Consider the following 27,537-nt stretch of genomic DNA (forward strand, 5'->3'; position numbering starts at 1 on the left):
GAATCCTAGTTTTTCTCTTTTGTTGACAGTGCTTAGAAAATGTGGGTTGACTTGTTTTTGATTGCTGTTTAAATAACAGATTAATTTAATAATCGTTGGGATATTGAATAACAAAAAATTACAGGGTTGGACAGCCAAACCCTGACCCTAATGACATTCTTACGTTAATTCTTATTTTCTTTTAGGCTCCTGCTTTCTTAATAAAACCTATATTTTTGAAAATCAGTTTTAAACATTGCCAATTATCTCAAAGTAGTATTTATTTTCTGCTAGTAAGAGATAAGTTTACATATACAGAGTATATTTTATATGTCTGTATATATTTAGTGCCTGACTTAAGTCCACTTCAGTTTATAGGTTCTCTTCCATTGCCTGAATAAGTTTTCAGAGATGGCTTGCAAAGGTGAGCCAGCTATTTATGAAGTAATTAACATGCAGTCCTTTTTACTGAGTGTCATTTATTTGTGAGGATATTTTAAATCTAAGCACCCATCATGAAATGTTAGGACTGGAAACATTTATATGAACAAGGTTTAGTTTTCATAACTACAGTTGGTAACTGTTCCCCTTGGATTAAGCACTGTGAAGTGCTGAGTATTCCTACAAGACCAGTAACAGCACATCCAGTACTGAATCAGACTGAGCCTTTGACTCTCACCATGTGACCTTGTTGACTATGACTGTGACTTTGTTAGCAATAACACAGTATTTGTACTCCAAAATGTTATCTAAGTAACATTATATGGTTTCAATTAACAGCAGTCATAATTTTCACTTCTACTATGCAACTGCTTTTATACTCCTTACTCAGACAAGGGCTCTACTGTGCCTGACACTGTAGGAAAGAAAGACAGTGACTTGAACAAATAACTTGTGACACAAACTTCCTTGCAGCAGAGTATTTGCACAACTTTTGGTTGCAAACCTGTTCACAGAATACTGACTTTTTCTAGAGTGTCCTTGAAACGAAATGGTAAGCCTGCAATATTAGAGTGCATGCATATTCAGCTAAATATTTACATACCTCTTCTTCTATTTGCAATCAAGATTTGCAGGTATACATCATAAACAGATTAATCTATAACACAATCCAAAGAGGGCGCATAAAATAATTCCACTGTCTCAATGGGATCTGAATTGAGCCCCCAGTACGCAATAGATGATGAGCAGAACACAGCGTCAGTTTAAGACTCTGCATATAAAGCTGAACCCTAATTCTGAGTCATTGAGCTCATCATTCTTGAATTATAAGTATTAAGCAATACACTTGCTTGTAAAAATATTTATTGATACTGAGGCCACGAAATAGAAAACTGTGTCAGAAGATGTAGGTCTACAAAGGACTTTTGGGTCAAAGTCCTTAGCTGTTCTGCGGGAAAGTGTCCTGGGTTATAACAAAAATATTTGGAATCTAATGCAGTCTGCAATCTTAGATCCAATTTGTAGATTGTTAATGACAGTGGGTAAACGGTATAATGAAGAACTTTCCCATGAGAATCTAATGGTTCTTCTGGATTATTTCTTTAGGTTTTGTCATTGCTTGTGGAGAAAAATAATGGGTGCCTTGATATCAGTTTGTATCTTACAGGGTTTTCTTTTTTTTTTCCTTTTTTTTTTTTTTTGTTCCACTGTGGAACACAAAATGTTTTTCTATGAAAAAGATCTTAGTGCATTATTTTGAAATACTATAATTTTCACTAAACTCAGTTTCCAACTCAGCGCTGTCCAAGCATTTCAGAATTGTGTTATTTTTGAAAGTTATTTCCTTTGACCTGAAGTTACCTAAGAAGACAGACTGAAATCTGTATTCCTTTGAGAAAACCTAGTCCTGTTAAATTAATCTTGTTTTCATGGAGACATGACGGTTTGCAATATTTAATCATGAGAGATATGATAATTTGTTATACAACTTCTCAGTAATCCCCCACTAAATGATCACAAAGCTGCTTGAACTCTACAAAGCTGGCACAAGCATCCATAGCAGTGTAATATACATTGTATTTGATATGTCAAGTGGAAAAGTCATAGCTTGATTTTGTTGAGTTTGTCCTTTTTCAGTTAGTGGGACCTATTGTTACACTTAAAGGGTTCCCTCGGATCAATTTACAAAGCACTTGTGCTTCTATCTCACAAGACCATGTAAGAAGAATTATTCACATGAGACATTAATAATTTCCTTTTAATTAGAAGTTGTTCAGCAGCAAATTAAAAGTGACTATTAGCACTTAAAATATATCTCCAATCTACTTACTCTTATTTCCTGTTCTAAAACAAGATATTGAAGAGAAAATTTAGGAGCAAATCCAGAAGCGTACCTATTAACTTCAAAGAGAAGAAGTTTTCACCTTTGTTTGCTAATTGCATGTTGATTTAGTCTGGAAGGGGACAGTTTTAACAATTTTTGATTGATTTATAAATTCTTCTGGACATTTATATTAATAGACAAATTATTACTGTAAATATGTCTTCTTTTAACCCTATGAGGAGTGACTTTACAGTAGCACTGGCAGAACTGACAAGGTTACAGCACTGACACGTGAGATTTGTTGCTACTAACTCAGCTTCCGTGCAATGAAAGTTTGCAGGATAGGTTTAATCCTCTCCCAGTCTTTCAGCCTAGCAGTACTAAGCAGGAAACATGTTTGGCATGCGAGCAAAACAACCAGATCTCACCATACCACAGGGGAACTTGTAACCTATCCAGCAGGGTTTCACTCCTGTGTAGGAGAACTAACAGTACAACATTCTCTGTATCTAAACCTTTGCAGAACTTGCCCTTAGAATGCTGCTTGTTTCCAGGAGAACACTTCACTATTCTTTGAAATTAGCAAAAGTCTCTACTGGTTTTACATTGTTAAAAGAAAACAACAGTCACTGCTTTAATTTAAGAGTATCAAACTTCTAAATGACCCCTAGAATAAGAGAAATGACACCCTGACAGAGGTCATTATTTAAGATAAAACATAACATACTTGTACATTCTTTAACATAACCTTGGATAATTCAGTTTTACTTCGTCACAAACAGTTGTATAAAAAAAATTGAAAGGGCTTACTTGAAACAGTCATCGCAAGCAATATTCCCTGTGGTCTCCTTTATAGTGCGTTCGGAAACAAAAGCTGGATATTCAGTATCACAGGGCTCTAGGGTTTGTTTCAATCTCTGCGCTATAGGCATAGCAAAAAAAAAAAAAAATCTTGATGTTAACATGGGAAGAACAGCATACAAAATTCTGAACAAGATGAGATGCTGTATTACAGAGCTCACAGAGAATGGAAATGTTACTCAGCTTCTGCCACCCTGTGAGATTTCCTAGGCAGTGCATAACACTATTTTTTTTCAATTAAAAGAAAAAAAAAAGTTTATCCATGGAATGTAATTTAGTAACACATAACTGTTAAAGTAGTTATTCATGGTTTAGCCTTTGCCAGCCTTTTTTTTTTTTTCATGTTTATGCACAAGTTTTTTATTCTTTCTTTTTTCTGTGGATTTGGGATGGACTTACTGTTGTTTTTATTTCAGTGATGTTGTGCATCACTAACTTATTAACTATGGGTGTTTACATGTATTTGATAACTAAATTGTAGTAGATTTTACTGAAGCCAAAATACTTTTTTGGATTACTACTTGGGGATCTTTAGAGACTTTCAGCAGTTAAAATAACTCTGTGGGTAGGGGACAGAAGCATTACCTTATCCAGAACTAATGCTTGTAATCTGCTTCCCAAAATAGTAATAATAAAGGCTCCATAATGCTTTTTGTCCAAAGCCCTTTTGCCGAAACAGTGCAAGGGAGAAGGAAGTGACACTATTTATGCCTTAAAGCTTGGGAAATCAAGGTACAAGGAAACAGTGTGACTGGCTCAAGGTCAAACTACAGGACAGTAGCAGAGCTGGGAACTGAAGGCAGCTCTTCTGACTCTCACGCTGATGTATCTGTTGGGCAGTGTCTCTCTCTCATTCCCTTTCTTTTTCCTCTCCAACGCTTCAGTCTTCCTTAACACACTTGCACATCAGCACAAATGTTAAGGCTATCTTAAACTAATTGCTAAGTGAGAAAACAAGACCAAGTATGACAAAAATAGATTACACTAAACAGGCTCTGGGACTCCACAGATCTTCCATTAGAGACAATCTGTTTGAGAGCCAGTGGTGTATCTGTTACACAGTGGCAGGGGAATGACCAAAACCACATCTGCAATCAAGCACTAGGATGCACATTTCCGAACTATTCTTATTTTTGTATATAATTAAAATAAATATTCCCCCAAATAGTACCTCAAGAAAAGTACTAAAGCTGGTCAGAAAAGTTATTTCTGATGTTTCCGTTATGGAACTAACTTTAACAAGTTAGCATTTTTGTAAAAATTATCTGACTAGTTCTACTGTACCTTCTTCCTTCTCTTCTTTTCTCTTTCTGTGTTGCTAAGAATGACCAAAATTTACCTCATCTGTAATTTTGGGTCTACTCTCACTTGTATCAACATAAGATTCATATAACAAAGAGGCTGTCAGAAATGGCAGACCAGCCTGACACCAGTCTCAGATTTTCAGACCCTCTTTAGAGTCCAGAAGATGGTGGGGTTGCCCAAGGTGTAGGATGTCAGCTTCTTCCTCACATTTACAAATGTGATTGACATTACAGGACCTTGTGCAGGAGTGCTTTTCCTACTGGGGTTTGGTAAATTGGCAGCTGTGTGGGGATGCTCTTGAATTTTCATAATGTGTAGTGCTCTAAACAGACATTTATTTTTATGAGACGAAGAGGGATGCTGCCCTTAAAGGATGTTTTCCCTAGCATACAATGCAAGTGCCATTGGATATTCATGTCAGGATATATCACAGCATATTTGTACAGTACACTTGTAAAAAACACTGAAAAAAGTCACCCATTTCCTACTCAGGCTGCTTTGCACTGTTATACAAGCACCAGGCTCTAAGACTGGCATAACTGCCATTCCTCTTCAGATGTAAGGGACAGTTCTGCCTTTCCTGGGGCTAGCACAGCAAACCTTAGCGTCCTTCACAGCCATAAGTGTGAGACATTTTTCATCACCTTTAGGGACATCACTGGGATGTTACTCTTGGTTTTTAGAAGACTCATGTAGAAACTTCTGATTATGAAGCAGCCCGAAAAGCAAATGGTGACTAGCTGGTTCACATAGAGCTGTTTGTATATGTGCATCCAATCTACAACAGACTGTTCATGTATCAGAAGAAATGGCTTCAGCTTTGCAATGCAGTGTAGTTTCCATCAGCAGGGGAAACACTACACTAAGTCGATGCACGTCAATTTCCAGAAGGCTCTTATCAAATCTTCACCTCCAGCAGACACCCATCTCAGCCTCCCTTTCCCCCTACACAGCATTTAAAACATGTTAGGCAGAAGCTGACAAGTGCTGCAAGTGCTCTGCCACTTACTGCCACACTGTCCAGTTGCTCTTAGGACAGTTTATATATATATATATATACATATATATATATGTAATATTTTTTTATTATTTTTTTTTCTAGAAGAGTTCCAACATTTTATTACTATAGAGGACACTGGAATATTCCAGGGCATCAGGGTGTTCCATTTTCCCCATACTGTAACTCTTCTAACTTTTTTCAGGATCTTATTCTGGCATAAAGACAGCCTAGTATCCAGTCAATGTAAATAGGAATTAAAATCTAAAGTAACAATTTTATCTCCTGCCTTGTTGAAGAATATAGAAAACTGCAAATAGGAAGCTGAAGAATTCACTTTAAATCATTATACCAGTCAAGGGCATGCTGCACAACTGGCTTATGAAGTAGCCAATTGAATAGCACAGATGCAAATTAGCCCCTTACTTTTGAGCAACACTTCCAAAATGTCATTAAAATTCAGCTAAAATATAGGAGGCAGCTGAAATTCAAAACTTCCATTCCTTAGGAGAAGATTTATTATTTATGGCTAAAATATCATTATTATTTCAGATGAGGCCTCAACATTTTAAAATATCGTTTGAGTAAACTGAATTTTTATAAATCCAGATTTTTTTGTTTTTAAATATTTTGATTAGGAAGATTAAAAATATATACTTTTAACCTCTCTTGTTTAAAAATCAAAGTGTAAAAAATTTACTATCTTAAGTTTTAAAACTTATCTCCTTATGAAATTATACTGAAATGACCATGTTCCTTTGGAATTTAGTTGAAATTGTATTCTCCAGCACAAGAACTTCCTACATGTCATAATAGCCCCAGGAAAAAATAAATAGTATAATCAGAAAAAGGCTAGTGTAATTGCTTTATTCATAAAGATTGCTTTGGAATGAAGGGAAACATTGTAGAAAAAATCATTATTTACTATTTTAACTTGTCTATTACAGTAGTGTACTGTATTCCTAAAGTGCACACAAGCACTCTGGTTATCCAAATATCTTAATTATCTTATATTTTGGAAAACATTAAAAAAAGAAAAGGATGCTTAAATGAGAGACAAACCAATTTTAACAGAAGTCTATTATTTAATCTAAAAAAATATTTACATCTAAATTAAAAAAAAATATATATATATGTATATTACACTTACCTTTTGCTGTTAGATCAGAGTGCCACCAACTGCATAGATTAAACTCCACAAGGAACCTACAGAAATGATTAGATATTTCAAATTATCCCACAGAATATTTTCGAAACACTAAATTGCCTGTAGTTTGATACCATTAATCCTACTCTAAATAAAAGTTAATTTAGAACTGAAATTCATGTGGCTAGTGTAATTCTAGGGTAATCAACTTCTGCTATTCTCGTATTTTCACTGTGTTGTACCTTACCATTGAGAATTCATTCTGAAATTAATCAATAAATCACAGATTAATCTACTACTAAGCAGCATTCTTATTCTTATCTGGTCTCCATTAAAATTCTCAGTGCACAGCAGCATACAGCATTTTTACTGTTGAACATTATTGAAAGCTCTTCTTCAGCATGCAGTGTATTTTGACTGTCCAGTAAAATGCCATATGTTTGTAACTGTTCTGGCTACCATACAAGAGTACACATAAAATAATTCCTAGCATTACTTTTGGATTTAAAATAATAAAACTCTTTTTATTCCTAGGAGTGGCAAAGACTGATTAACCAGCGTCTATCCAGCTCTAACTAGACGTGTAGAGAATGCATTTTCTCAACTAAAAATACTGCAATTTACTCTGAAGCATGGACTGAAACATACCAGTCTGTCAGTCAGTGTGAGTGTAAAGAATATAAAACCAACATCCAGTTTATCATAGGAACATGAAACGACAGTATTTGTAATCACAGAAAGTTTCTTAAAATTTTTGAAGTAGTTATGGCTTGCATCAGTCTGATTTTAACATGATTTCTTTTCCTGATATTTACTTTGAAAGCTGCATGTAAGATCAATTTCTGTACTCTGGCCAGTTAATTCACCTTAACTCTTATCACAAATTCTGAAGAAAGATCATTTAATTTGCAATTAAAACAAAATGACTACAAGAAAAAAATTATATCTATTTCAATGCAGATAAAATTCACTTCAATCTGCAACTCTGCTCTCTGGTAAACACAATAATAAAACAAATAGATTAATAACAAAATGCATTTAAGGCTTCCTCCTCATATGATATTGCTCTGTGATTTCTCAGACAAACTCTCTTAAAGGCAAGGCTCATTATGCATTAACTTAAATTGCTAGAAGAATTATACAAGATAAAAAAAAAATCAATATAATCTACAGAGTACACCTTAAGTGGCATATGCTGTAAAGGGTCCATCTTACAGAAATTCATGAAATGACAAACACCACAATGAATCACTCTAACAGTTTGCTATATTGACAACAGCCCACCCAAGCAGCATTACAAACAGCCAGGCATTTATGTTAAATTTAACAGTAACCACAATAATAAATTTAGTCTGTATATTGCAATCTGCTAGACTTACTAAGCAAAGACATACAGATATAAGTGAAGACCATGAATAACATAATAAAAGTGCAACTGTGCATTCATATAGCTAGAATTTCTTCAGATTTTAACAATGCTAAGTTGGACTGCCAAACATTGAGAACTATTACTGAATTAAAAATAATACAAGAAAAACAGCACAATAGATGTAAAAGGCAAGAAGTACAAATGTTCATTAAGTATTTAAAAGTATAAATACTCATTAATTTGTATAAATATTTGTGAAGTTCTTGATAAAATTTACTTACAAGACAAGCTCAGTCATAATCCATTTTACCGCAGCAAAGAAGGCATTATAAGGCTGAAGAGAAGCAACTCATTTAATAAAAAGGCAAAATATGCAGTATTTATATCTTAACTGAATTATTCACATAAAAGCAATGTTATGGATATTCAAATGCATGGATAGCATGAGAAAAAGAATAACTTTTTTATGAAAGAAAATATTACAACAAATATTAAAATATATAGTAATGAAATTTCCTTTTAATGTGGTTGGTCAGACACATAGATTATCAGCTTGAAAAGGAAAGTTTTGCAAGTGATTGTTAAATATTTAACCTCTAGGGGTTCCTATTTCCCAGGCTATTGCTGAAGGAACAGCTCCGGTAGATAATAAGGGCTTTACTCAGACTGCAGTTCAGACTTGCCTCTCTTTAATGTAAATGTTCATTCATTATCTCAGTCTAATTAGACTGGGAAAAGCTTCTGAAATTTGGTATTACCTAAATGAAGTCATCTGTGTCATACTGAAGGCCCACTTGTAAGCAGTGTAAGTAATTTTTAAGATTCTTTCTCCACCCTCTGTTTTTCTGGATCGTAACAAAGCAAATACTTTTAAAATCCCATGTTTACAATACTTCTACATTTTAGGGATAATATGGATGAATAAGGGTACTTTATTGTTTAAAAAAGAATATCAGGAAGATTAATTATTTATGAAAGAATCTCAGGGAAAAAAGTCAGTTTTCAGACATCTGGAAAGGAGAACCTTGTCTTCTGAAACATTTGTGTTAGGGTCTCTCAACTGCATAAAAATTGGCAGATTTGTTTTTCAGATTCCGTATCAACAGAGCATTTTAGTACATGCAAGCAGTCATACTGACTTTAACAGAACTCCTCAGATGTCTAAAATCATGTTTTACTTGGCTGAATGAGCACCTTATGGAAGCAGTGCCCTTTGGCAGGGCAGTAACTGGCCAGTGACAGTTTTCAGAAGGCACAGCCGTGCAGAGCTGTAACTCCCAGAGCCAATGAACAAACATCATTCACTGGTATGAAAAGCTGAAAGAGCAAACTAGCAGAATGCAGAAAGCTCGAGACCATCAAGGGTTTCACCTATTAAGGTGAAAATAGGTTTCACCTACTAAGGTCTTACAGGAGAAGATGAAAAAGCTACAAGCCTTGCCTAGAGATGTAGAGGAAAAAAGAAAAAATCAGCTCTGTGGGATATCTTATTTATTTTTGTTCCAAATCAGAAAACTTGAAATTTTCCACACAAGCAATTAAAAATTTTGTTGCATACCTTCCTTTTGATAATGCCAAGTGATATAGTGGAAAAGAATATTTATTTAATATTTATAAATAAGATATATTTAATGTAAAATACATTATGAATTAAAAAAGCTATTACTTTTAATATGAAAGCTATGAGAAAATGAAAAAAATCTTTCAATGTATCTGAAAATAATAGATTTCAATATAACGAATATAAAATGAGTAAATGTTTCGGAATTTTAGTGGGAAAAATATTTCATTACATCAATATAAAGGCATTCTCATGAAATGTGATTTTACTAAGACAGTCTTTCCCACTCAAAGACTGTTCCCTCAAAAAACACAACAGGATTTATTCTCTCTTTATATCTCAGCAAAGAACAAAGTGGTTCTACAGAGACCTATCCAGAACTTGGAAAATTTTAAACAAGAAAATATGCTAAATAACAAAGTAACTGGTTACCTTTCAAGAACGAATCCCATGCTGGTAAAGAAATGGAACAAATGATCTGTAAATCTTGTCCATCTCTAATGTATCATGTCAGTTACACATCCTAAAAAACCTGTGCTAGATACAGGGGTCCAGCCCTGACTCCTGCTTTCCACAATTGTGAGAAAATGTTGTGAGTTCCTTTAACATCACACAGTCTTTGATGCCTATGCTCCACTTCTCTACTGTTTAAAGTATGAAGAAAAATATTAGTTTTAGAACTTTTTAAAGAGTCTCACTTTTCTCCATGTATCTATTCCTGTATGTATACAACCATAATTCTCAAATGGAATTATAAATATTTGTGAACAAACACATTGCATATGTAGAAAATGTACTGAATGCTTCGTAATAACCTGATCTATATGTGCAAAATTGTGGCATTAAAATAGAAAAAAAAATACTTCTGGGGACTCTAGCTCTATGTTTTAATGCACGTTCTCTTTGTACTTTCTCTGTAGTCATGGTTATTAGAAATGATTGAATCAACAGAAAAATAGGGAACTAACCAAAGCTATGCCAGTCTTTTCTCATTGAACCTTACAAAACTCACCTGAGGTTTAAAAAAAGAGTTTGTATATCTTTAAAAAATATAAAGAAAGATCATGCCGTGAATACTTGCAAACTGAGCTGAAACTCCATGCCTTCGGATGGAAAGATGCTGCTAACAATTTTGATATATTACAATTTCTCATGCAACTGGGATTCACAGCATCCAGTACTATTTCACCAACAGTGTAAGTCTCATTGCACAGCCTGGTACTTATTATTATACCAATCTTTTTTTAAGTTCAGGCTTTACTAGATAACAGACTGGCAAGTGCAATAAATCCAATTTTGCAGGTATTTAAAAAACATGTGGTCATGTAAATATGTAAATGAAAGCATCCCAAAGTGCAAATGATTATTAAACAAACCACAGAAACTATACATTTACAGATATTTAGAAGTTGCCAGAATTTTGATATTTCCTCAACAATTTCAGTAACTACGCCTAGGCTTATTTTTTCTAGCTGGATCCCTGTTTATTTAAAAATACTATCAGATAACTTTTCCAGACTGGTAAAACTACTACAGTATTTTGCTGCAGCCTTTACATAATTTTTAATGCTAAAAAAGCTATTAAAAAAATCTTTTTAATATGCAAGAGCTACAGTTTATTTAACGCTTTGGCAGTTCTAAATGATAGATTACTATAGTAATCATTAAAACATACAAATGATTATAAAATGCCCATGGAGTTATTAACTAGACATATGATTTGGAAAGAAGGATGTGTTGCCCTTGCAAGACCCAGCTTGACTCTAATCAGGCCTTGCAGAGGGACATGGTTTGTATTCAGAGCTGATTGTTAGAAAAAGGGTTTAAATAATCATTGAAATTTTACTTTAAAAGTTATCTTCTTTAAATACTAGGAAAAAATAACGTAAAAATCATTGACTTATATGCTTTGCCAATGAACCTATCCTTTCTTATATTAAAAAAAAAAATCAATTTAAAATTTGAATTACATTTTTGCATGCATGTATGTCTTTACATATAGAAAAGGCATGCGTGATTCCAGGCACTCATACAAAGCACACTCTAGCCGTTTACAAAGTCCTGAGAAGGAGGACTCACATGGTGCAATGGGCATTCCTCAGAACCTCAGAAATGGGGGTACAGTGTAAAAAAGATTGCATAAGTACTTGAACTTGAAAATGCTTAACACACTGTTTTTTTGTTTGTTTTTTATAATGAACCATTCCTTGTATGTATTATGATAAACGCAAGTGTTTAATTAAAAATTAAAATAATGGACTTACAATGGCCATGAGATATTTGCAACGATTTTCTTTGATGATTGCATGGAAAGGTGCTCAGAAAATTCACTGTACTTACGTCCAGTAAGCTATGGGCACTGTCGCTACTCTCTTTGTTTGTTCTACACATGGCCTGGTAGTCATAAAGTGTAATTCTACAGAGAAGAACAGAAAACTCCTTGACTAAAAGGAGAAAACACAGTGGAATAAACATGATGATATGGAACACTCTGCCCACAAAGTAGACAGGAAAAAAAAAGTAACTGCAGCAAGGAAAAGAGGGAAAGGGATCATTAAAATACACGTCACATGAAGGAGAATAAAGGTAAGAAACAGTGTGAAAACTTTGTAAGGATTTTATCAGACATCAGAACAAAGCAAAAGCATAACTGGGAGAAAACAGGGAAGATACACATAGTGTAACACACAATGAGATAAACAATGCAAGGAGGAGGAGAATACACATTCAACATGATGCTTAAACAATTGGTTCTGGACTGAGATTGGTACATTTAGCCCCAGAAAGTGAAAGAACCTATGCATTTGAGGGGCTTCTCACAACAGTCCACTCAAACTCCAGTAAAGGCAAAATGACACTTCTGCAGTTACGAGCACCTCAGTGCATAAGTAATTTGTAAAAACATGGCATTGCTTCCAAAGAGAGAAGTGGAATTTCCATGTATTCATGGTATAGACAATTGAAGCAGCATGGATTTACTTTTGGATTTTTTCATGAGGGCAAAATAGTCCATTTCAGGTACCTGCTGTAATCAACATATGCTAGAAGCCTCCTCAGATGCATAGTAAACAGGAAATTTCTTTCTGCTTGTGATTTTACTCATCATTGACACACTTCAGAGATCTAAATGTAAAATCCAGAACTCGGAGATAGTATATGGAATTGTGATTATTTCTCTAGATCTGTCTGTCCATAGAACAATTAACAGACTACATCCATCCACATAAAAAACATTTAACATCTGTAGCAGATGTAAAGAATAAGCTAATAAGTTTCAACAAGTGTAAATATATAAATGTTACTAGCTTTATTTGAACATATCAATTTGACTTTTGCATCATCAGAGGGACAAGGGATCACAGCTGGACATAGATATCTTAAAGATGTATGAGATGGGACTTCAACATTTTGCAATGTGTGCCTTGCTTCTAAATGAAGACACAAATTCAGCCACAGAAAGGATGTCCCAGAAGCTGCCAAAACCAGGTCATGAAATGCATTACCACAAGGCATTCTGCACTGTATGCCATGAAACATTGCAACCTGTACCATTAGAATGTTTTAATCCGTTGTGGTAGAAACTGTATATAATTTTTCTGATCTAATTTTGTGACAGCAACCATCACTAAAAGCTTCTTTATTATGCACTATATTTTCTTTTTGGCTTACAGGCAAAATATCTAAATATATTGGATCACGCAGCTTCAACTAAGCATTTAGTACATGGTCACACTGCTTACATTATTCATTCTTATATTCAGAGTAGAAATGGCTAGGAAGCCATTGTTTTGTGGACTGGCAGAGAGAGGTACATGGTAGACAAACGCATAACTAGAGACCTAAACATGGGTGTAAGTTGAACACTGACCATCTTTGGCAGAATCACGCCCACAGCCAGATCCGCGCACACAGATCTGCCAAGACAAACAGAGCAGTACATGGTGTAAGCTGTGCTGCCTGTATGGCATGCAGTAATACACCACTTTCCCTACCATGTTTTTCCTTTATTTTTTTCCCCCTTGGTCAGAATGCAGCCCTTGTAAGGTAATCTCTACAGCTCAGCCTTTCCAGTCTTGGTTGACTATTTTATTTCTCTACAGTTAAGGATCACGTTGTATGCCCACACAGACCTACTAGGGATGGTAGCAAGTGATTAAATGCATGTACAAGGATAGTTTAAGGATTTTAATGTGCTCTCTGCAAAGTATTCAAGGATATGGATGATATGGTCTCATCCTACTTGATTCAATATCTAGTGTTACAAGTTGAATAATATTCAGTTTTGCCTATATTCTTTGTAAAAGGTTTTTCAATACAACTTTGATGACCATTTATTTGGTATTTGAAAATGCAATCATTTTCTCAACTTTCAGTTTCATACACCAGAACCACTTGTTCAATCTGCGGACTCGTTACCCTGCTAAGAAGGGTTAATCAAATGTTATTACAGAGTGCCATTTGGAATGTGTTTTGAACTTCAGGTTGAATATTTGGAAGAAGCCTCCCCTCTCCTCCCATACTTATACTTGTTAGTGTTAAATTAAAATGTAATAAATAGTTTCTTTAAATGCTCAAAGATAAAGAGTCATGAATGGACTGAAATATGTACTCAGAAATACAATTAATATTGTGTCTAATATTAATATAAACATGCTATATTTTTTTATATTATCTTACTGTATTATAGGGAGTAGACAGCAATCTAGGATCGTATTATGAGGAAGAAGAAGAAAAACATTAAAAGATGTGTAGTTAAATAAAAGTTCATTTAACAGGGAAAAAATACTAAAATTTTCAGCGATGGAAGACGGGAAGAGTTGTAAAAGAAAAAATCTCAAAATCATTGTGGAACACTGCAAAATTGTTGTTGTTTGGAAATGTTTTAATATCATCTGTGGATGATACAATAAGCTTAGCTTTACTACATATATTTGAAGGTGTTGCCAGTGTGAAGATTCTGGTTCAGGAACAACCTGGAAAATAGATAATGTATCCACGTTTACAGAGGAAAAAAAAAAAAAAAACCTTTAGCAAAATCTTTATCAAATCTTTAGAAAAATCTTTAACAAATCTTTAGAAAAGTACATGACAGACATTGAAAACATCCTGGAAAGAGTTCTGATTTTTGAACCATGAATTCCCATCTCAGTGACTTTCCAAGCAGGCAGGCTCAACACCTATCTTAAAGTTTCTAAAGACCACTCAAGCTACTATAATACAGAACGTGCAAAATATACCCGTGAAAGCATTACTGCCAAATGATCTTATAAAGACCTTATTCTTCCGCACTAAAAACAAAAAGGAATTTTACACTATGCTTCAAAGATCAGCAGATGAAGGCCATAATCACGTTGAAATCTGAACGCTGCAACATATTGAATCAATTCTGGATTCTCTGTCTCTATGAATGGTACTGAAGCTCAGTAGAAATGGGTTCCAAGGCATTTACAAATTCAAATACAGTTTTGCTTTGTTTTGGTTTTATTCTTGTAAATATACTAGTAAGGTAAGAGCCTTCCAGCCCCATTCCTTGTAAAGGCTACTACAGTATCTGTAGTCAGAACAGTAGCCTAAGACACTGTGGTGCTTTTGTGTTCAGATGTCATTTCCAGAGTGTTATTTTCTTACTAATGTCCTCAAGATTTTACAAAATAAGCTTTCCTTCATCCAGACAGACCTAATTCACTGTTGCAGAAAGAAAGGCTTCCAGATTACCCTTTTTGAAGTGATTGTGTTCTAGTTTTAAATAACCGTTTGCAGCTACCTGTATCCTGTTCAACTGACTATACTTAAGCAAACCTAATTGCCTGCTTCCCACAATCTAATTTTAAGACCATCTAGGTGCCATGCTGTGTATTACAGCACTTCATGGGAGATCTATTCTCTTGCTACAAACAACATGCTTGGGACTTTCTGACATCACCGTGCTGCTAACTGCCCCTATTTCCACACCTCATCACTGAAGCCTACACAGCAATTGATTTCAACGTCAGCCATAGGACAAACACGGACTACGTGTGATAATCTTGAACTAATGAAAGATAACTTTCCAAAAATGAAATGTGTAGCTCCGTTGTATGTAACTTCAGGAGCCATGTACATTTTAGTGAAAACCTTTTTATTGTTAATTTTCTGATACAGTAAATTCCAGTCTTGTACTTTGCAATGTACTTACAATAAAATACAAATCTGGTTCAAGAAAATTAAGCTTCTAAGACCTACCAGCAGTACAGGCTATACTAACAGATGTACACTATTTCTTTCAGCTAGATTTTCAGCATTACTATGGATTTCTACTTGGTAGTGTGAAATATCATCACTGACAATTATAACAGCTGAAAGATCTTCAATGCATAAAATTTTGTCATCAGTTTAAGATAGTTGGGGGAGGGGGGTGTTCATATGTGTAGGAATAATAAGCTTCTTACCACGGAATAAACATTAAAAAAAGAAAAAATGCTTTAAAAAAAAAAAAAAGCATAGGATGCAAACAATAAATGAAGCCCTAATTTTTGACACTACTGTTTACTCAGTGTTCTACGTAAAAATTAACAGAGATTACAGCTCACTTCTGGTGGAAAGACATTCATTAACTCAGACAGAAGATATTCAGCCTGTCTAATATTCTTGCAAGGAGGAGGAGGAATGACAGTATTGATGTGAAGAGTAAACTAGCGTCTTAAGTTTAGAGAGGGTCTTTGTAGGGAGATAGCAGGACATTGTATGGAATCCTGTGCTGTTTCTGTCCTAGTTCTCCCACCTTCACTGACAGATTATCAATATCCAGAAGCTGTCAGACTAACACCTTTCACCAAAGAAATCAAGAACATGATGAAAAATAAACTAGAGCACTTTGAGAAAACAGATTTGTCATCGCATATCTTTGCTTTTAACATTCAGTTATTCCTAACTGCCAAAGTGCTGCAAAATGAAAGGTGTACAAAACCTACAACTCAACATGTATTTGCAGCATACAGAATGACAATTCATTTATATAGCACACATGTCTAGGTTTCTCCTTAAGTGTGTAAAAGGATTCCAAAATACTAATATATTTCACGAAATCAGTAGTAATATTTACAGAGATGTAAATTCTCACTGTGCACGAAGTCAGTTTTGCGACATTAATTTTAGATGTGGGGAGGACAAGATAGGAGCAGAAAACATCCACACATCAGGATGGGGGTCCTTGTCTGGGTCCTTATCATTAGTGATGACAAGAGCACAATGACATATATCATTTTTTGCCTACAGGTAACATGCAGTTAGGAATAAGGTCTACTTGTAAACCTGTACTAGACAGTCTGCTATATAGTTGTGTTTCTGACAGCTATTTCATTGATGAAAATGGAAAGTCATTCTTCAAGGCAGTATAATTATATATTACTCATCTAGAAATTGAAGAATAAGGACGCACACCTCATACATGCTCTGCATTGCACATGACATTTAATATAGCAGATAATAAATAATGAATATGATTCATAATAATGCTTGAGTGGAAATAAATTGCAAAGCAAGTTCATTAAATTTTTAACCAGGGCATGTAATGATGGGACAAGAGGCAACAGTTTTACACTGAAAGAGTGTAAGATTTGGAATGAATATATGGCAATAACTTTACACAATGAGGGTGCTGAGACACTGGAACAGGTTACCCAGACAAGATGTTGTTGCCTTATCATTGGAGATGTTCAAAGTGAGGTTGGATGGTCTTTGAGCAACCTGATCTAGTGAAAGATGTGCCTATGTCCAAGGGGTTGGACTAGATGACCTTTAAAGGCTCTTTCCAACCCACACCATTTTGTGGTTCTGTGACTCTACATACTCTAAACATGGGCTATATCCTGAACTTACTTTTACTAAATAAATTCACTGGTAAAGATAGTGTGATTAGATAAAAATATAGATTTTTTTATAATCTAAGAACTGCAACATCACACTTACATTTATCCACTAACAAATCCAGTAACTCCATTTTGAATTGTTCCTTCACTCTAACACTGATCTTCTCCAAAGTATACATCTACATTCCAAAACATTGCCAAATTAATATAAAACAAATGTCATGACATTTTCTAAAGGTCAAATAAGTGGCTGTAAAAATTCACATGAAAATAAATGTAATTTCTAAATATAACAGTGTCCATTTAACACCTTCACAAAATTTCAAGAATATCTAATTTAAATGAATGCTTAAGTAAGGTAAAGTAGCCTAAACTAAACAGAAAAATATCCTTCATTTGGAAGCTGTGCTGCCTCAGTGGGAATCAGCAACCTGCTGGCGATCAAACAGTTACTGTTTTCATGATGTGTCTTTAAGAATGTTTTGCTCCTTGCAAGTAGTTTCACAAAGAGTTCTGAATTTTTGTATAATCTTATAACCCAGAGGCAAAACACTTGTTAGGTTTGGCACACAAAGCAAATCAAGACAGGGAGACGAAAGTCTACCTCTATGTGCATGTATTTAAAGAACACAGGTGAAGGATTTGGACTGTACTGTGCCATAAGGGCATAGACAGCATGTATTATTCACTAAAAAGCATGTGAGTTAAGATAAAGGAACAGGGGTGAAAAAGTAAGAGATGAGAAGAGCTCTCAAAGCATTAAGAACTTGTTAGAATGAGCCTAGCACCTGGAAAAGCTGAAATTAAGAGATGCACCATTTCAGTACTGTATCCTGAAAACAGGACTAGACACCAAAGCACAGACTTGTCTTCAGATGCCAAGAGGATGCTTAGTGGAAACAGAACTGTTAAGAGGAAATGATGCTACTTCCATATTTGCCTTATAGAACTGATTAGTTTTCCTTGTTCTGGAAAGGATCAAACTGTTTTCAAGTCAAGATACATTTAATTTTCTATTACAGATTTATTAATTTCATTTTGTTGGGGATCTCATTGCTTTGACGGCCCTTGATTTTTTTTCTAATGCTAAACTTTTTCTTTAGATTTTCATACTTTGAGCAGTAGAATCTTTATTTTCCCCGATGTTTTTACATAAACAAAGTGCTGAGGAAACTATAAATAACCTTTTTTCTGAGTTATGTAAAGCAGACACTTTTCCAGAAGCACATCTTTATTTAATAATGAATTTAAATTATATTTTAACTATTTAATTGTATGCAATATTCAGGGTATAAAGATAAACATCATTTTCCTAAATGAAATCACAGAACATGTCACGTTGCTGTGGAGACACTGATATCGTTTTTTCCTCCAAATATAAAACCCATAAACTAAGAAAATATACATACCTATGTACATACATAGTATTCAAAAGAAGTACTGAGTTTAAAGAAATTAGGGAGGGAAGGAGGTATTTAAGTTCACTTTAAAAAATAAACAGCTAACACTAAAATTGAATTTCATCCTGCTGCAGGTTGAAAAGAAATATAGTCAGAAGCAAACAACCCCCTTTTGTTTAACACTTCCAGCTCAATCCTAAAAAGAACTTCTATATCCATCCAAATTAGTGGCAGTTGAGAGAACTCACAAAGGGTTATTTCATTCCTTTTGTGGACAGAGAGTCTGAAAGCAGGCATGAACCAGTGAGGTAGTAGCACATGTCTGCACTGCTACCCAATGGTGCCAAAGGAAGAGAGGGCTCCCATCCCCACAGTTACTGGGCATGTCAGGAAACTCTTCTGTAGAGAAGATCAGGCAGTGTGGAACCTTCTACTTCTAAAACAAATTACAAAGGAGCAAGACCAGTTCTAACAGAGCAATGTTATTTAATTCAGCTGCTGAATGGCAGATGCCATATAAGAAACAATCTGTGAGGAAGGATGGCTCTGGAAAATCAGAATAAAAGGCTAAAGATCAGAGCTTGGTCTCTGATTTTGTCTTCATGGTAAGAGCAGAAATGACAAGGGTAATGCGTGCATATATATATTGTGCCCTCGGGGAAATCAACGGATAATAGATTCTGCCACCATTCACTGCACCATTCATTGCTTTTTTCTTATTCCACATAAAAATAAAATGTGGATAAAAAAATAACACCTTCATAATAAATATAGTAAAAATATGGTAAATATGTCTGAGTATTTTTCACTAGAGAAGCAAAGATTCTTCCTTAATGTTGATAGAATAATTTAATTTTAAAGGCCTCATCTACCACAGCTCAAAAACAGTGTTTTTTGTTGCTGCACTGAGCTATCTGCTGTACAGCAGGAAAAGCAGGTGGCTCATTTAGTGCAATTACACCACTTTGATTCTCTCCCATTTTTAACTGATTGGCAGTGACCAGTTTATTGTGTTTAAATAATCGTCTTATTGTGTTTACATTTCTTTAGCATGCAGCTCCGTTGCACTGAGCTGGTGGCTTCATTATCTGTAACTCCCTCACAGCTCAAGACCAGAAAAATCATAAGCCAATGATCCATGCCAAGTTGGCACCCACCACAGTTTAGATGGAATACTTGAGCCATGCAGCCTTTGTTTCCTCAACTGTGGTACCTACTACCATCAATTGTTCAGCAGATATTTTGTTTGAAATGCCTTGCTAGGCAGGACAAAACAAAGTGGGACAAAGTAAAGCACTATCCTTTGATTTTAACTGTACTTTTTTTGTTTGCATTAAATAAAATGCTTCATCTCATGTATAAACAGATCTTTTCATTCTAGAACCCACTCTATAAATAGGTATTACTTCACTTCCTTTTACAGCATATGTTAAGAACGTAGTGCTAAACACACAAAATCTGCCACCCTCAGAGAACTAGGATTTGGGATGATTCAGTGAGTGCTAGATCTTTCCATTTCAGGTCAGTCATTTACTGGGAGTGGTATTCAGCTATAATGCGCAGAGGAAAAGCTTTCTGCCTTTAATGCACACAGAAAGCTTTCTGCCTTTAAGAGAGCTGGTTTACCAAGGAAGCACACAACCATCTGTTTTGAGAGCCTCTGTATACACCCTTGCATGCAATAACTCAATTCAGTGGTTGATGGGAACAGCGATGTGTTATTTTTTTATACTATAAATGCACAAGAAAGTAAAAGGGAAAAGTACTATGCACATGGACTGCACTTCCAGGGTAGGGGTAAGGAACAGTTCTTAGCAATGTGAAAGCCACGAAGACTTCAGTGCTGAGTTACAGGTTAAAGGGAAATGTTCTTCACCAGGATTCATACTTCATTTCAAAGGACAACATCAGATCACCATTAATTTTTATTGTCATCATGATATTGTCACCAGATTAATAGCCACAGCAATGTTCAAGGTCAGTTAACGTGTGAGGAAAAAATACTGGAAAAATTACTGGCGGAACACTCTTATAACAGTAAGGCACTTTTCATTGCCCAGTTTGAGCAATCTCCAACTCTAGATGTTTAATGTTGCATCAATGATTTGCTCTAGAGCCATTTAAAACCATTCAGTAGTAGATATGGTCAAATCCCACTTCCACTTGAGCACAGTGGGAACAGGAGAGGCACACGATTTTAGCATCGCAGTCCAATAAACAAGAAACTCCTTGTAAGCTGTCTCCAATACTCTTAACATGCAGGGCACCAATTTGCACTAAGATCATATAGAAAAAAAGGCATAATGAGAATCCAGCCATGCTGTCAGTCTTGACCTTCTTTTATATGACTTCAGTTTTGTTTAGTTTTATTTTGTTTTTTGCAACATTTTATAAGAGATACAACATCAGTTTAATTCTTACCTCTTAAAGGAGCCCATTGTTAGTAATTTGTTCATCACAGCCCCTTCAACCTCCCCAAAAAAGTTACCAGTCTGCAAGGGAAAAATACAAAAAATTACCAGACGTGTAGATAAATGCGAAATAACACTGGATGCAATTTAAACTGGCATATTCTGGGTTCTGGCAAGAGTGGCTTTGACAGCTACATAGATAGGTTTTCAGGACTATTGCTGCATAAAAACTGAAGAGGACTTCACAGTCATGGCAAGTTATAGGGATTATATTATTACCCCTGAGCAGATGTGAGAGCTTATACAGTAGATTGAGGGACATTATATAACATCTAATATCAGAAATAAAAGCCATCCCAACCTAAAGCTTGTAAAGGAAACACATTAATCTGATCACAAATCCTTGTGATTAAAATGTTACTCAAAAAAGCTATAAACAGGTTGTGAGAGGATTTCATAAACAGTCATAAAAAAGCATTGTTTATAATTCCTGCATGACCTGTTTAAGGAGCTGGAATAGTACATTTCAGCAATCCTATAAATTTTAACTGCATTCAGAATCATTTTATACTCAAAACCACTCAACCTGATGAATTACCCATGTCGTCCTTGTTCAGTAAATGTGGACGAATAAAAATAAATCTCTGCTGAGAAAACAAACATTCATGTGATGAATTTGGTATGTAATACAGAAGTGACTCCATTTTCTGCAGCCATTCATATGGCATTCTAAAATCTTGCATGTACGGCATTCTTTCTACTTTGGAAAGACTTTTTTTTTTTTATCTTAGGACCTCAACTCCCAGAAGGATTGGGTATGTTCTCTGCAGTGTTTAAAGGGAGAAAACCACAATTTATGGGGGGAAAGGGCACCACACTCTCAAATTACATGGATTCCATAGGTTTTGTATGAACTAAACCTCAATTCCATTACAAGGAACCTACTTGACCTCAAGTATGCACCTGGGAGTTTGCAGGCAGAGAAGTTACAGCCCTAGCCAAAAGTGGCATTCCTCTACCAAAAAAAGCAATTATCTTTTTTTTTTTTCTTTAAAACAAACAAACCCAAAACAAAACAACAAGAAGAACCAAAAACACTCGGGAAACTTGGCATATTTTCCAAAACATATAGGTGTGCAAAGTCTCCTAGAAACAAGAGGAACATTTGTGGTTTACATGACTAAAAATACTAGCTTCAGTAGCCCTAGCTGACTGACGAAGATTATCCTAACTACGGGAGAGGCAGTCAGTTAACGTCAAAAAGCCGAAACCATAAATGACTAATATAACCTTAGATAGTAATAAACTTGATTTTTCAAGTTGTGCTTCATCTTGTAAAAACATTTCAGTGACAGTTCTCCCCACAAAAGATTCGTCTGTAAATCCTAGTTCTCTTCAATGCAGTAACACCCAGATAATTGTAATTTTTAATATATTTGGATTTGGTGATAACTCAGATGAAGAATTACACTGCCAAGCGTAATTACACTGCCAATCTTGTGTGGACAAGATTCTTAGATAGGTTCAGGTCATTTCTGGCAAGTCCAAAGAAAAACAGTGCTGAAGCACATTCAGGAATGAACACTTGTTTCTTATTCCATGAAATGATAGGAAGGCTTTCTCCCTATATATGTACTTTAGGACGCAGTGACAAAGGAGCAAGAGTCCATAGACTTTGCTTGGGGTTCTTGTAAAACCAGCATCTTACCACTTGCTCCCTGACCTTCCATCAGCGATGGATTTTCAGCTGCTTGTCTCCTAGCTCAGAAAACAAATAGGCAAGACTCACATATGCTTGATGTTACGGGCAGGAATAGACATTGCTCCAAAGAACTTAAAATTTGACACATTTCTAGCCTAGTTATGGTCCAACATCTGTCCATAATATATTCCTCATAGGAATATGTAATAACTAGTATCAGGTAATCTACCAAAGAAAACATCTCTTCCCAATCATGTTTATTGGCTGTAGCCAACTATCAACTAGCAAATGAATTACACAAATACCATGCACAACAACAGGGGGACAAACCAGACAAAATGTTTTCAGTGTATCATCATTATTCTACAATGAGTGTTATTCTTGGGTCATTGCTCAACTAAGTAGAAAATATATATTTGATAGATGTAGGGGTAAAAAATGTTTCTAACATAATGCAGTTAATGTTAAACAACACCATATTTTTAGTTCATGTCATTTTATGGGTACACCCTCGAATGATATTCATAACAAGCTTGACATTTTAAAGGGTGGAAGCAATACATGTAAAACAATAATTTCAGCCCTCAGTTTTGAATATAAGATAGCATATTGTGAAGAATGACTACTTCACAGCTCAGTACAGTATCTGTTTAGCAGCTAATGCTCCAGAACAGTATTGGAAGGATAATACTTTCAGGAAAAAATATATTTTCCTTGTGTATTAGTTGCTAGCAGACTCATCCAAAATGGAGCAAGGGACAGAGGGATTGTGGGGAAAGATTATCCAATTCCTTTTGAGCAATGAAATAAACATCTGTATCTTTTTACTTTAAGAAGTTTCAGATTTAAGGCTGCAGTAATTCAAGCTTTTAATTTAGAAGTGAAATGTTCAGTTTGGCTTCTTTTTTGCCATCCACTTATAGTGCTTTTTTTTTTCTTCTTTTTTTTTAAAGCCTCCTCTCCAGTCACTCTTCTAAGTCACCCAGAGCTCCTTCTGATAGCTGTTTCCCAGTAACCAGCCTAGTCATGACAAATTTAATTCTCCTAAGGGCTGAGTAAGAGTATGGATAACTCCTATGCACAGTCCCCACACACACAAGAAATTCAGTTTCAGACAACTCTGGCATAACTGGGGCAGCATCCCATCAGTTCTCAGGCAAATGTTTGTGAGGATAGTGGTGGGTTCTTAATAAGGTTTGCAGAAATGAAGAATTATACATTCATTTTTCAGTTAGTTTCCATGAATGCAAAGAAAATTAATGTTTTAAATGATCTCCCCATTAATCACGATCTTTGTCCTCTCTATTGTGGTGCTGATTGCTGAGTTTTAGTCCTTCAGTGGCTGTAATACAATTCAGAAAACAAACTCTTCAGCAAACACCTGTGTAAAATTTCATTATCTGAAGTTTGAATGTAAGAGCTCTGCATAGCCAGCCTTCTCCCTTCCTCCCCACCCTTCACAGGTGGCATAAATGCCATAGTGAATCTTTCCTCTTGGGGTAAAAATTTATCATGGAAGATAGACAGTTCTGCAGCAAAGAAGCCCTTTCAGAGAACAGTTATGAGTTCATGACTTTACACCACTGGGAGACAGAAACTGAGCTCCTGTGAGAGGCAGCTCACATTATTTATTGAAGGAAGTTTTTAACTTCATGCTACTAATTACTTAACATTTTAAGACAGTGGCCTACTTTAAATAAATAAATAAATAAGATAATATAAATCAGTAATAGTAGATAACTGAATAAAAATCTTTCACTTACCTGCCTATAGTCTTCAGACACTAAAATAAATCCATTGTTATCTATTAGGTAGCAATTGATAGACTGAAAAATAATAAAAAAAATACAATTTAGATTTTTGGTTTTATGATACAGCAATAACTTAGTTTACTTCCAAATGACTTCTAAATAGATAAAACTTTCTTTCAGGTTCTTTTAATGGTTTACGTAACTTGAAGTGGATGTAGTCTCAACTCATGGGATGTTACCTGATTTAGTTTTTATACAGTTAGTTCATGCAAAACAAAACAAAGATGTATACAGAAATAAAATATATAAAATAACTATAACAAACATTAAAAGAACAGGATCAGTGCTTTTCTAATTCATTCTTGTATTCCTTGTATTCCTCAGTATTTCCTTGTAACGCAGTTTGCAAAGGCATAGAACTTTGTTGCTCCTGATGGCTTATCCTGTGTTTGGAGAAAAACATCAGCACTATGTCATTACCCTAATGATGTATTAATGAAAACACAGTGTCAGCCTGGAAGACCAACAGGGGACCAGGTAATATTTTTTAATTTGGTCATTGGGGGAGGGGAACAGAAACTTCTGTAAAAGAGGCCCCACAGGTCTCCTAAAAGCTTTTCAAATTGTGTTTTTAATTGGGAACTGGATTCAGAGGTAGGACTGTTAGCTTTTCATAGGTCAGACTTATAAATTGCATAAAACTAGGTAAACTCAAATCAGTGCTTCCCTCTATACATGCACGCGCTATTTTAACCTTAAGTGAATTACTTGCTACAGGCAAAGTTTTAATTACTGTGCTTCAGAGTTTAAACATAAGGTTCACCTCAAACCTGGGTATAACTCAGTTTCTCTTCATTATTGCCAAATACCTACCTCAGCGTTAAATCTCTAACATATTTCTATCATTAGTCTAAATCAGCAAACATTTTAACATAATTCCCTGAATTTTTAGTGACATTTGTGTAAAAAAAAATAAATTGTAGGGTGGCTTCCAATACAGGAATCATCGGATTCCTGTCTTTTCTTCCTGTCAGAGGGACTGGCAGAAATGTTGGCATGAAGTTTAGTTTTGAAAAAGCAAAGATACCCAAACCAGGCAAAAGTCTGAAATGAATGTAATTCTCTAATGCAAATGAAGGCTATTCTTTCTAATAGGTGAACTAAGCTCCAGACACCCCTAGTGGCAGAAAACCCGTCAAAAAGAAAGTTGAAACAACTAATTATTTCCAACCTTTGATCTGCTAGAAAGCCAAAAACTGTCAAATACAACATGACAAGCTGATGATTCTGGCAAGCAACTGAGCAGAGCTAAAGCATTCAGAAGAGGCAGCTACTTAACCTCAATGGTGTGTAAAGAGTGGAATTTCAGAAGTTGGACTGTAACTTCAGAACACTGCTATCCCCAAAGTCTATCATAAACTTCCCATAAACTTTATTAAGAGAAGAGCTAAGCCAACAAAGAGCTCTTTTGAGGATACTTATTTGCAGTCCTCATGCATGAAAGATTAATCTAAAGACAGTACATTAGAAAAAAATATTTCTCCACAGCATAGAAAATACTTAAGAGTAGTTACATTGGGTAAGAGAGAGTGTAGGCTTCATTTCATAATTTATGGATTACATACAGCTGGGAAAACACTGACGCGACTCAACAGTAAGTGGATGTGTGTCAAATCTCTAAGCCGTAGTCATTCATTAGTACTGTCCAAAATTTTAAGTGATGCTAATGATAGCTAATTGCTATTAGAGACAGGCAGTAAGTGGAATCTGCATCTTGTTAGAGGTGTTTGAAGATAACTACGTTTCTATTTCTATAGATTTTAGAAACATTTAACAACGGGGTGATGTTCATTCAGGACCACTCATTCACCTATCAGCCAGCAAGATAACTAATTTTCACTATTTGGTACTACACCAAAGGAACATTTTGCAAATGAAATTTAGCATTGAAAAAGGACAGTGGGGTGCATTTATTTGTCCACTACATCAGCAAATCTCAAATAGAAAATGACAAATGCAAAATTAAGACATGGGGTAATAATATTTGCATAGACTAGAACTGTATGAAAAAGGTTTAATTCACAATGGTTCACAGGTGTTGGAAGTGAACTACACACAGGTTTGCCCAAAGGTTCAAGTTCAATGAACTTCAGATTTCAAGGGGAGCATTCTGTAGGTGGAGAGTCCCTGAGCTTGTAAAACAGAGCAGGCATGAAGTCCAGAATAAACACACCAAGAATGTTGACTGAGGTCTGACAACACATTTGGAGTACAGTAACTTTGATCAAGTTCAAGTCCTCTATGTATTTGTCACAGCTCCAATATATAACAACAGTAATGGAATGTTATAAGGGTTAAGAAACCAAAAAAAATAAAATAAAAAAATAAAATAAAATGTGAGACTACGAAAACAAGAAAAAAATGAGCAAATTCAAAGCTCTCTAAAAGAAAGCAAAAAATACTTCTGAGGAATTGCAAATCTGTCATGCAACTGCATTTCAGAATCAAATTTGTCATCTAATTCTTTGCATGACTACTGTGACACTTTATTTCCATTAGTTTCATTTCTTAATACTTCTAAATGCTTTAATTTATATGGTAATTGTTCATTAGATATTTTCTTACTGTTGAGAAAAGACATCTGTGGAATATTATTGGGGACCTGTAATATTTGATTGAGTCCTATTAACAGATAGTGTATTTTGTCAAAAAAAAAAAAAAAAAGCTTGGAACCTCTAAATTATCAAGGTTTATACAATTTCTCCCTGTGTTGATCCTCCTGCTGATGTCAATTGAAAATAACTGAAAAGCCTTTGAGCAGCATTTTCTTTGCATATGAATGTAATATAAAAAGAAGTTCCACATGAACTTTTAGCAAAGTATATGCCAGTTCTTATGAACTGCCAATGTGATAAAAAGGAAAAAGTGGATTGGTTATGGC

General features: G+C 35.0%; 1 protein-coding gene and 1 long non-coding RNA gene across 33 annotated transcripts in view; one reads left to right on the top strand and one right to left on the bottom strand.

The window, feature by feature from the left end:
- Positions 1-27,537, bottom strand: part of CACNA2D3 (calcium voltage-gated channel auxiliary subunit alpha2delta 3) — a 509,008-nt gene that overhangs the window by 15,239 nt on the left and 466,232 nt on the right. For 27 of the 32 annotated variants that reach the window (XM_083795939.1, XM_083795916.1, XM_083795944.1 and 24 more), the window contains 6 exons: positions 24,609-24,671; positions 21,154-21,224; positions 11,826-11,901; positions 8,206-8,258; positions 6,559-6,614; positions 3,056-3,167 (listed from right to left, as the gene is read on the bottom strand). In XM_083795939.1, coding sequence (XP_083652065.1) covers positions 3,056-3,167; positions 6,559-6,614; positions 8,206-8,258; positions 11,826-11,901; positions 21,154-21,224; positions 24,609-24,671 — 431 coding nt within the window. The other 5 variants (XR_014571620.1, XR_014571619.1, XM_083795918.1 and 2 more) reach the window with 5 other exon arrangements.
- Positions 21,612-25,888, top strand: LOC310880334. Its single transcript, XR_014571628.1, has 3 exons — positions 21,612-24,452; positions 24,981-25,133; positions 25,752-25,888. It is a non-coding gene; the product is annotated as an uncharacterized lncRNA (long non-coding RNA).

This window comes from Anser anser (genome assembly GCF_964211835.1).
Source record: "Anser anser genome assembly, chromosome: 12".
In the NCBI taxonomy this organism is placed as follows: domain Eukaryota; kingdom Metazoa; phylum Chordata; class Aves; order Anseriformes; family Anatidae; genus Anser; species Anser anser.